This window comes from Cephus cinctus, unplaced genomic scaffold, assembly GCF_000341935.2.
Source record: "Cephus cinctus unplaced genomic scaffold, Ccin1 Ccin1_scaffold0407, whole genome shotgun sequence".
In the NCBI taxonomy this organism is placed as follows: Eukaryota; Metazoa; Arthropoda; class Insecta; order Hymenoptera; family Cephidae; genus Cephus; species Cephus cinctus.
In genome coordinates, this window is record NW_014333091.1 from 8,809 (window position 1) to 20,979 (window position 12,171).

General features: G+C 46.4%; 1 protein-coding gene across 2 annotated transcripts in view; it reads right to left on the bottom strand.

Annotated features, from left to right (window-relative positions):
* The window catches only part of LOC107267519 (nucleolysin TIAR), a 301,978-nt gene that overhangs the window by 4,514 nt on the left and 285,293 nt on the right, over window positions 1-12,171 (bottom strand). For both annotated transcript variants that reach the window (XM_025084838.1, XM_025084839.1), the window contains 4 exons: window positions 10,570-10,750; window positions 7,612-7,741; window positions 6,573-6,814; window positions 6,305-6,485 (listed from right to left, as the gene is read on the bottom strand). In XM_025084838.1, coding sequence (XP_024940606.1) covers window positions 6,305-6,485; window positions 6,573-6,814; window positions 7,612-7,741; window positions 10,570-10,750 — 734 coding nt within the window. The remainder of the gene's footprint in view (window positions 1-6,304; window positions 6,486-6,572; window positions 6,815-7,611; window positions 7,742-10,569; window positions 10,751-12,171) is intronic.

Genomic DNA, 12,171 nt, shown 5'->3' on the forward strand with positions numbered 1-12,171 from the left:
GGGTGGCTGATTAATCGAGGGTGGAAGAGGAAGGAAGATTTAATATGGAATTTGAAAATTACCATATATGAATCTATCTGCGTCTCTTCTTCTGTATCCTTATCCAGTGTAGTTATTTTCGGCTGATTGATAAGATCAGCCTTTAATTTTTGTTTTGATGGATTTCTTGGTAAGTGAGACTAGAAACTCCACTCACCTCGTTGGACTACGTTATTATAATTGTTATGCAATCTCTCGACGCATTCTCTTTCTCAGCCTTCACGAAAATTACCTACATTTTAATTTCTCTCCTAACTAATAATGTACACGGTTTCTTTTTTTTTTTTCTTTATCATTTATTTTGTTCTTGGTTACTTGTTTCTCACGGCACGCTCAGCGCTTTTCTTATGATTAAAACTAATTTCTGACGTACCTATACGTATTTATATGTATAAGTAGGTATGTATGTTTATATATATATATATATTTATAATTCATCTCGTTCATCTGGTCGCTCGTTATCTCCGCTGTATAATAACGCTATCGCTCGCGTCGTGTCCTTAAGGCTATCGGTATCTCTTTGTTTTTTTAATACTTTTTTTTTTCTTTCTTTCATTTTAATAATATTATATAATCGCATTCTGTCGTTCTTTTTGTCGAGACGAAGGAAAATCAGGGCTGGATGGCAAAGCGAATCGGCTCTAGTTCGACCTATTGGCCGCCAAGTCAAATGATATACACTTACACATATAGGTATATACTATATATATATATCTGTATATTGCCTCTCGAGCCTCACCACTTACGGACTAACGTTGTACCTCGTTCAAAAGCTTCTAGGAAAAATATCAAAATTACCGGAGGCGCAGCTTCCGGTAAAAATATCAAAATATAGCCGCTGATCCGCGCGACGATCCAGCGCGATCGCGAACGGCGCGATACCCGAACTCGTTTCACACGTTGACCTTTTACCGAACGTCCGTTTTGTTCTTCATTATTTTGTACCCCCCCTCCCCCTTCCTTCTCTCATTATCATCGTAATCGTCGTCGTACCTAATTCGTTTGACTCGCAGGGCGCAAAGACGCTCGAGATACTTTCGATTAGTCTAGAGCCAGTAGTAAAAAAACATGACGAGATGTATACATACATATATATATATAATTATATATAATATATTTGATTTTTTTTTGCTTGGCTCTTTAGCCACGATATATCCGTAATACGAACGAGAACAATGAAAGCGACTGGATCGCCGATAGGATCAAGGTATAGCGCACGCCTTATAAAGCTTAAAGATCCTAAAAATCCTTAATGACTATTATTTTCGCGATCTGTGTGATTCGCTCGATCTCTGCCCTCCAACCCCTTTCTCGAAAACACTGTTACGCGATTGATGCGACAAGACTGGTTGTCGCCGGTTTTCGAAATTTCCAAAAAATTACATTGATCACTCTCTCCTTCGGTTTTTGATTTTCAAACAAAAAAAGAAAAAGCTTTTGATTCGCTTAAAGCACGATATAACTCTTTGACTTTTCTCTTTCACCCTTTCACTCGTACTTTCACTCTTTGAATGTCTTTTTTTTTTTTTTTTCATCCCCATCTCTCATTCTCATTCATAGTCGTTCCGTCAGTCCGTCCGTCCGTCAGTCTGTCTCTCTGCCTGTTTATCAGTCGTTCACTCGTTCCCTTTATACTTTTGATTAACAAAGACGTCTGCTCGCTCCTTTTGATACCGTTTACCGGAAAACTCATGGTTTTTCCATTGATACGCTCCCGTAGATGAGACAGTTTCATTTTTGAGGAACAAACGCGGATGTTCCACTTTCAAAGAGGAATAGTAACGCTCCGATGGAGAGTGCGAGGGCCGATGGGGTGTCGGCTCTGAATACCTGGGTGCCTGGATGGATGGCTGGATGGGATGCGAAAGGCCTGAAAAACCGATCGGGATAAAGACAGATGGAGTGAGGAAAGAGAGAGAGAGGGAGGGTTGATGGTATAGCGGGAGGTAAAGACAAGAGAAAAAAATAGTCAAAGAGAAATAGGAGGGGGCGGGGGGGGGTGAAAATGTTTAGTACAAGATTGAGAATGACTCCATCTCTATGTCCGTACAAATTCTCTTATCTACACCGTCTTTCATTTGATATCTCCCTTCGTTGATTTGTCTTTTCTTCGTGGCGCGATAAGACAGCCTCTTACGTCATATTCCCTATATTCATCGACGGGCTCGTCTCTATGGGAGTTTTCATTGTTTTACATAGGACCCGCCTTTTAGTGACCCGGTCAGCGGACAGGACACGCGATCACAAAAAATGTTCATCTAATCTAACTTTCGTGCTTCATATCTGAGTCTGTGTATATGATTCTGTGTGGCGTAGCTAATAATTGTTTCTCTCGTTTTCATTTTTCTGTCTAAAAGTTGCTCACACTGTGCGCAATATCGAATGTCTTAATAGTCAAGATTTTGTAGGGCGGCTGGACCGAAATTCGACCGATCGGGGGTTACGGGGCACGTGTATACCATCTCCGAGAGTATCCAGGCAGACGGAAGGGTTGAGGGAGGATTTCGATTCTGGTTCCGGTGACAATAGGGGCAGTGGGAGGAGTGAAGAGCGAGGGGGAGGGGGTGATCGGGTTGTACGGAATTTGTAACCTTTGAACCATCCCTACGTATATATTCCTATACACACACACACATATAATATTTGACACAAGAAGAAATTCTGAGAATCTCTCCTTCTTCTTTCCTCTCTTCTCTTTATTCGTTATCAGCTTCTTGGGCCCTCTCTGACGTTTATCCTCCCTTTTCTCCATTGATCGCCAGCATCATTTCTCAACTTTGATCTAAGCTTAACGATTTACTACTTAACGCTTAACGCTTAACTCTCCCGCTTGCCGTTCGATATAATATATAAAAAATCTAATCTTTGGTTAAAAATGTCGGTGCGCCTCGAATCGCGATCAACGTCCAAGTCTGGGGAAGAAGGATATTTGTGGCCTCTGCTGTGGTCGTCTTATGACTCCGACGTTTCCTTGCGTGGTTTTTATTGCGAATAGAGTTCAGGGTTACACGCCGGTGACCCCGTGTCACCCGCTTAACGCGTTATAAAAATATCCGAGGAGCTGGTCTTGCGCCTCCGATTAACTACTGTCCAAAGTATTACGGTTAACTGTGGGACACACGGTGCCCGATTTTGCCCTAACTCTCGATACAAAATTTCCTAACATCCGCCCATTATGCGGCTCGATTATCCAGGCTCTTCCGGGAGGATCAAATCGATCACGTACTCTCTAATGATAAGATAACATTATCTGGCCGATAAGCGCTCCTCTTTTTAGAAAGATCCTCGTCGTCACACAAATCACCCCATTTTCGTAGTCGTCGTTCTTCGATAGAATTCATCCTGTCGCGTAATTCGTTTCATTAGTTATCCTTAACATTTTCATATTCTCTCTCTCTCTCTCACACACATACACACACACACACGTGCACACACACACGCGTCCACGCACTCTGTCTCTCTCGCCCTCGGGCCCCTCTCCGCCGAATTTCGGCTCGCCACAGTAGTTTTCATATTATAATATACCTAACTAACTAGCTATGTTGCTTTCCAAATACACACTTTCTGTCTTTACTTAATTAGCATCTCTCTTCCACTCACGGAACCCCTCTACTTCTCATTAATCTCTTTATTATTTATACAGTTTGCAATTATGCCCCGATTAGAGCCCAATAGTCAGACTGCGTCTCCTTCCACGAAGCGTCACGCGTCCCGACGCCTAAGCGAACGTCGACACGACGTCGTCGGTACGTCAACTACAAAAATAACGGAGAGAATACTGTCTCTCCGTGTGACCTCTCTGGACCTGGTCGTTCTTCATGCGGCCTTATGTAGGTATGTATATCTTGTCGCTCTCATGAAGATCCGGCCTAAAGAGAGAACTCCGGAGGAAGCTGAGGCAGTCTGACTATAAACGGGCTGTTTTCACTGTCAGTCGCATCGCCTGGATGCGACGTGCGATGCTCTATCTTCTCTGGCTGCGTGTGAGAATGCGAGACACCTCCTTTGGTATTTAACTCCATTAAATAGTTATAATATCATCACAAATAACGTATGTGTACTTTGGTTAAAAAGAGAGTGCCCGGCGAGATACGGGAGAGAAGTTGCCGTGCGATATCGTGACAATTTCGCAGATTTACACATCGCCTAGAGGTCCTCCGGGCGCTTCCCTGGACTCCCGTTCCATAATCTTCAGAGAGGATCTTATCCACGGAGGGAGTAACCCCGAGAATACTTGGGCAATCAGAGCGCGCTTGCACTTTTGTGTTTAACATTTTAATGCTATTACTTTTTATATTGGCTGCGGGGGTAGGGGTGGCGGTGGTGGTGATTACGGAAAGGATAAGGATTGTGGCAGGTCGCAGGGTAAGGGATCCCACCTAGCTATCGACAGTGGCCGATTTTCATAAGCGGGACTTTTCTTTATATGACTCGGGTTGTACTCGAGTATCGTCAGGCCAGTAGTGGCAGGTTCGCTGTTCTTGTTGTCGCGGTGGCGGTGGCGGTGATGGCGGTGGTGATGGTGGTGGTGGTGGTGGTGGTGTAGGTTGTGGTTGTTACTGTAGTAGTTGTAGTAGAAGTAGTAATAGTAGTAGTAGTAGTACTTGTTGTGGTGGTGGTGGTGGTGGTTGTAGTTGCTGTCGGTGGGGTCTACTTGCTTACCATCACACTAGGAGGCTAGGCGTCAGCCAGTCCTCATCCGCTAGCTGGACCGCAACCAAGAACACACTTTACCATTTGAACACACAAACGCTGGTTAAGTTTGCTGTCCGAATTTCTAGGAGAAATATCTAGGCTCTCTCACACTCGCAATCAGACTCATTCTCTCCTTCTCATTCTCTCTCTTTATCTTTCTCTCCGGGGGAGAGTCAGTGATATTGGACTCCCGGCCGAATTAGCAGCTACGTTAAAGCCCGGTGATGTAGGCTCCCCCCAGTAGTTGGAGCGTCGGAGCCGTCGAGGCACCAAGTCTGTATTACTCGGGCCGCGTTACGGCGGAGGGTGACTCTTCGGAGGGTGGCTTATGGCGCCGCTGAAGTCGCGAGGTCGAGGACGTGATTTTGATTTTTCTCCTAGCCGTCGGAAATCCCAGGGAATAATGTGCACTCGCGATGCCTTTCAGCCCGCTTAACGGAGTAACGCGATAGATCGCAAATCCGACCACCCCTCTGGTTCACCACTCACGAGCCACCCTCTAGGAATATATCCCATGCCAGCCGCGCACCACGACGACGATCGATGGCTCCGACGGTCTCGTAACTGCGATTCGCCGAGAGCCGCTCGAGACGAATCTCGAATCGACTCTCAGCCATCTTTTCAGCCTCTCCGTACACGCACACGCTCATTCACGCACCATCTCTTCCCCATCTCTTCCCGTCTCTTTCGCCCTTCAGACCTTTCGCCCTCTCGGCGCTTCAATCTCATTCGTCCTTCGAACTTTCTCTCCCTTTCTCTCTCTCTCTCTCTCTCTCTCTCTCTCTCTCTCTCTCTCTCTCTCTCTCAGTCACGCTTACAAAACGGTATTTATTTACAGCAACGTTCACCTACGTACAGACTAGAGTTCGAGACTGAACTGGGACAGTGATACAGCTTTCTCTGCTAATTGATATTCGAAAGAAATGACAAGCGGGGCCGTGCTGGTAGTGGTAGCGATCACTGTGCCTGCGAACCCAAACACGTAAATAAGGAACGCACCTACATAAGATCTCCGTTACCATATCCCGCAAGGATCGTCCTGGATTTCACGTTTCAAAGTACTGGTCTTATCAACGAAAGAATTTTATATCTTTCGATCACTATCTTACGTATGTCTTTTTCTTTCTTATTTCTCTTTGTCTCTTTTTATGACTCAGCTCAGAAGATCTAGGACGAACCATTCGGTTGGGTAACCGATCAACGAGAAGGTGCAGGAAACTGAAATCGTGCTTTCACCAGGGAGCCGATCAGGAACTCTCTGGAGAAAGGACGAGGACGTTCCAGGGGTTCGGGAGATCAGGAAGAGCGATCGTCATGCTTAATAAAGTGATGCAGAAGTGAGAGAAGTGAGAGTCGGATGCAGATAGGAGAAGAATTGAGATGACTCTGATGGTGAAGCCAGATGAAACGTGTGAGGGGAGTCGCCGATCGCGGACTCTCGGGAGATCGAGACCGAGAGAGAGTCTCGAGACAAGAAAGAATCGCGTGCGGCGTCGTGCAGCGTGCACTAGGAAGCCCGACTGGAACACGCACACGGGGATGAGGTGGGTTTCGGAGAAGTGAGGATTACCTGGAACTGTTGCATGGGGTAAGCCATCATTTGCGCTGGTGGCGGGGGTGGCGGTGGTGCAGCCTGCACCCCCGGGGGTGCCGTCACCGTTGTGGCATGGTGAGGGGGTAGCTGAGGTCCTCCAGGTAAACCCTGTCCCCATCCAGCAGCCGTTCCTGCCGCATGAACTCCCATTCCCATCCTGTCTCGGAACAAACTCCATTATCATTCGTATCAACCAGACCCACAATTCATGTTTACTATGTAAAATCCGCGCTCAGATACGCACCCCATATACTGAGCTTGCTGATACCCAGCAAACTGTCCATAGGTGTATCCTTGCATCCCTTGCAGAAATCCACCAGCCTGCATCTGCGTTGCCGTCGTAGGATAAGATTGTGGTGGGTACCAGTAGCCGAGCTGTCCGGCGCCTCCGACGCCTCCAACTCCACCGACGCCCGCGACGCCGGCCGCCGCCGCAGCGGCAGCGGCAGCTGCCGCGTAGTACGGGTACGTCGCCGAAGACAGAGCCTGGAAAATTTATTCTCCATAAATACACTGTCTAACCATACACCCACACACATTTTTTTGTGCAATCCTTATGAAAGATCTTGATACTTGAATTAACTAGAATATGGGGAACGGAATGAACCAAGTCCCGGGACACGAGTTCGGCATGAAGAACCAGCTGGCAGGGATTGGGGCAGGGGTAGGTACAGAGAGAAAGAGGGACAGCGGAGTTGGTGTAGGTGCGTTATGGGAATAGGGATCAATTAGAGCGATGTCACGGGCCGAGTAACAGCGGATGGATGGGCGGAAGGAGCTCAGGACGGGTACCAACGTTCTATTCCCCGATCGGACGTAGCTACTGGTCCTAACGGTGCTAATTGCTAAGAGACCCCATACACCGCACTATACCACGCCAGCAACAGAGAGGATCCTGAATAGAGTGGAATCTTGCCCGATTCTCACCGTCCCTCCCAGCGCCCCCAGGATCTAGTCGATTCTGGCACCGAAACTCTCATAACCTCCCTTTAACCACCCCTTTAGCCATCCCTTACTATGACGAGATCTATAAGGAGCGTTATTATACATACACATATACAATATAGTACATAGAGATACATGCATATTCTAAATAGAGAGATTCTCAGTGCCTTGTATTCTTGATTCTCTTGTACCTTGAGAATACTGAGAGTCTCTTTTAACACGACGTTAATATCTATACTGGGTAAATCATCGACTTCCGATGCAAGTGAAAATGTATTTTCAATAATTTCACTGATGAATGTTTTTTTCTTCCCCATAAAAATTCTCATGAAATTTACCTGTCCCGTCTGCTGGGCGTTGTTAGGATCTCCGCTTTCCTTTCCCCAGCTACACTTCACTGTCTGACCGTTGATGTCCGTGTTGTGCACAGCAACTATAGCGTGCGTGGCGGATTCCTTAGTTGAAAACCTGCGAGGGCAGAGAACAAAAATGCTGCCGTTAGAAAAATCTTTAACGGTTAAGAAAAAATGCTGAGCTCTCGCTTCCTTTTACATTTTGTTGCTCCTTTCTCCATCTTCTTAGAACATAAAAGCCTGAACCTTGTACTCCAGTTTACAACGGCTTCTCTACGACTGCCGCGCCCTAATGTACACAAGTTTATCGTGAACCCTTAGGCGCAAGGGTGAACCAGCCACCGGTGAACCAAACTTGATAATCGTGTAAATCAGGGAAAATCTATAGGATTTCCATAAATTGCAAATAAGTAACGATAGCAGCCGCCTTTCTGAGTTTCCTCTTTCATAGCTATCTTGGTCATCTTGGTTAGTTAAGGTTATGCTTCTACATGAAAGCTTTAGATGTCGCTGTCATGACTGTATACTATACATAATCGTATGAAAATAGTTTGATATATTTCGGGACACACAGTTGCTCGTCCTATTTTTCCAGGATTCGAATTTCTGTCTGTTCGCAAAATACATCTGAGTTATCTCGCGTATTCCATTTTACTCCCTTTTCGCTTTGCTATCGCCCTGGAAGGCCTTCGACATAAACACGTCGTTCTTCGCGACATTATCAAGGTAATCTCGACTGCACACGCTTGCTACCTCGAGTTGAGAGTTAATAAAATGTTTATATTATCGCGGAAGAAGCCACTCTCCTGCTGGGTTGTAAAAAGAAAAAAGGGAAAGCTCGTTACATTACCGGTCGAGCCTCTCGTTCAAGAAATAAATCGCAATTTGCTAGGTTGGCAATTCCCACTAAAGTTCTCAGTCTTTCTTCGTGTCGCTCTATCTATACGTATATCCTTCAGCATATATATATACATACGCAACTCCTCATACGGCAGTTTTGACGAGCCTGGGAAATCGGAGAGATTCTCGTAATGATCAAGTTTTCCAGGTCTCTACAAAGGTTCTACAGCTCCTTTCTATTTTTATAGGGCAGCACTCGGATCCGCAGCGAAATATGAGAATTCGTGAAAAACGAAAAGAAACGAGAAGGCGCGAGGGGAGGGAGGGGTAATTCGGCAGAATAAAAACTTTCAGCGGACAGGTCATTGCTAAAAATATTAACTATTAACGTGGATAAGTGACAAGTTGGTGGACTTGCGTTGACAGAATTGTGGCGGACAAATATTAGACTTGGCTAATTAAAACTATGGACCAGGGATGATGGAACGTCGGGACGCCGCTTGGAAAAATATGCAAACTTCCCTGGAGAGCGAGTAATTCGATCTAGTCACGAGTACCATTACGTTCCTTCCCCATACGTAAAGCTCCGTGCACACCGACTATATTACGTACACGCACGTTATCCAATGAATCCCGGATTCACATATGACTATACGGTAAATATGTATTTCCCGTGTACCAATTAGCTTTGACTGAGTCAAAATATTTTTCAAACGACCCGCCGCTGTGTCTAAGGCTGATCCTTTCGGTATTTAATAAACATTGAACTATTTGCGTCATCCCTGAAGCACATGAGCTTCAAGCGAAAAAGTTGACGCTTGCGACAGGCACGACAGTGCCAAGGTGGGTTTGGCTGAAGTTGGGAGGGTTTAATTTCCGTGCATCCTTAGTACAGGATTACACGTACGAGCGGGAACTACCCGAACTCATCCTTAACTTTTTTCTCCAGCCAGCAAACACGTGTGTGTCACTTCCGGCCTTTTGTGAGTGACGCGCACACACACCCCAGTCCAATTCCTCAATAGACCTACGACAGCTCTATGGGTCCGCCGGATAGCAGATACTCTAATCAGAAACTGTTCTTCTACAATATTCCGTAAGTACTGCATTGAGGGACATTGAATTTTTTCTCAAAGGAATCCTGGCTGGACATATTTTTTCTCCAAACTTCCCATTTTCAATCTTCCTAGATAATGGTACACTCCAGCACCCTACTCGAATAGCTGATCTAAATCCGACCCTTTCGAGGTTCACGACACGGTCTATTAATTTCCAAGGATCACTGAATGGAGAGCGATGCAGCGTGTCGCCCGGGCGTCACGTACCCGGCAATTCCGTTAAGGATTTACGACAGCTTCGGGAGTCCTCGGATGACTTCGTCTGGAAGCCGAAGGATTCATTACTCAGCTTTGAACAATGTCCATTTTCCTTGACCGATAAGCACCAGTCTACCCGAGTAAATAACTGTATAGTATATAATATTTCATCTCCTTTTCTCGGAAACATATGTGTATTTACATATAAGTATAGCCTATATATATACATGTCTCTATGTAACGAGAGAATCTTTGAACTCTCTAGTAGTTTCATTCGAAAAGAAGAAAGAAACAGGTCTTCTCGGTTCCACCAGTCATTCGTCATCCTTCCAGGACGTTCGTTTCCGGGCAGCGTGGCGGAAGAATGGAGCGGAGCAATTAGACGGAAGATAGTTGAACGACGGACATTGTCCACAGCTCGGCGAGGGTGGCCCTGAGGGTCGTCGCCAGGGATAGAGCGAGGACGCCGAACCTCGAGAACGGGGGCAGAAAGCCGAATAGAGGAATTCTTCTTTTTCTCAGATAAAAAGGAAGATCCTCTACCTCTCTCTCTCTCTCTTTCTCCTTCTCTCTAGCTGCCACGAACCTCCATTTCTCCTTACCAACACTGCTACCGATACTAGTACCAGGACTACAGTACTATCGAGAGTCAACCTCATTCCCTCTCTCTCAAAGTGCGGAAGTGACGTTCACGTTTTCCTCGACGGCCATTGGAAGCATTGCGGTAGGAGGTCCTCTTGTTAAAGAGACCTCAGGAGAACTCAAAGTGGGCCGCAGTGTGACTCACCTAATGAACGCGTAACCCTTGTCCTTGAAGACGCGTATCTCCTGGATGGATCCGAAGGGTGAGAACGTCTTCTGCATGAGCTCCTCCGTGAGGCCATTGGTCAGCCCGCCGCAGTAGACGGTGCAGTTTGTGGGGCTGCTCTGGTTGTAGACCTCGTCGAACGTCAGCGGCTTTGCGTTTGCTGGAATTAAGATAGGGTTGGCTTAGTCGCGACTGGCACTCTCCTAGGTTATCTCAGTGCCAATATGTGCTTGCGGGTTAACAGGATCATTTTCAGGAGGTCCGGGAGACGGGACCGGTTAAGGGTCAACGGGGTTGATCTCGAGATTTGGCTCTTGACGTTGGGCAGGAGCTACGAATGGACACGGGAGACTCTAAGGACTCGGTCACGATATCGGAGTCTAAGGCCAAAGAGGTTGTTCTCCGTGAGCCGGGTTTACGATCCTGGAGGTTTAACCTCGCGGAAGACTCTCTGTGGCAAGCAGGACTTCCCTGGTGTAAACGCGACCGGTAAACCTTCCAGTGATGTTTTATGGTTTGTAATTAGGTTTCATTCCGGCGGAGAGTCGCAATCCCGAGGAGGAACGTCGTGCAATGGCGGTCGCTCTGCGAAGTTACCTTAACGAGGTCGATCAGCGAATTTCTACGACGAGCATCACAATTCACGTTCCTCTAGAATTTCACGGATTTCCACAATTTCCACGGTTTCTTCTCTCCGGCACTGAAAGTCTGGATATTCGCATATTGTACGCGCATGCCGCCATACACCATCTGCCATGTGGCATATTATGGTATGTACGGTATTGAGGGGAGGGGGGCGCATTCCATTCACCCTTCTCAAGAGACGCGATATCCTTTACGGGGTTGTTATTTCTACCCCCTCCCGTACTGTGACCCCCATGACTGAACCCGGCTCACTGAGAATCGACGCTCACTCGCACGCGAACCAACTTTCGAATAAAACTTCAAGGTAGAGCCGAAGGTACCTGTTGCGTGGAGTTTCGTAGGAAGTTTTACGTGAGGAACGACGTTCCTGCCCTCTTTGACGGGAGGGGGGAGTGGGATGCAGAGAGACGGTAGGAAAACGAGTGAGAGAGAGGGAGAGAGCCAGTCACCCTCTTAATCTCACGCCCACTCACTTGCTCATAAATATGATCCCATCAATAATGCACCGAAAAAGTGAAAATACCTTAAATATAATAGGCGTATTGGAGAAATAGGGAAAACAATATGGCGCTGTAGGTTATATTGGTATGCAAGGACGAAAGCACTGCCGAGTCGGGAAGACGCGGGAGTCGGAATAATTAAATACAGGAGTCGACTAGAGAATTTTTGGAACATGAATGGAGATAGGGGAATGAAATTAGAAAGGTTAGCCGGTCGATCTGTCTCGCTACGAAGGAGGTTGACCCACATCTAGAGTGATTCGTTAGAGAGGAGCAAGCTCAGTAATCTACGAGGTACGGAGCGCAACGATTAAGTGCTCCCTAGGTGGACACGTGGCTACAGCTGCAGGTTCAATCTGTATGCATATGTGTAAGGTATATGTATGCAGAATGAGGAACAAATTAAAAAAAAAAAAAAAAAAAAAAAAAAAAAAAA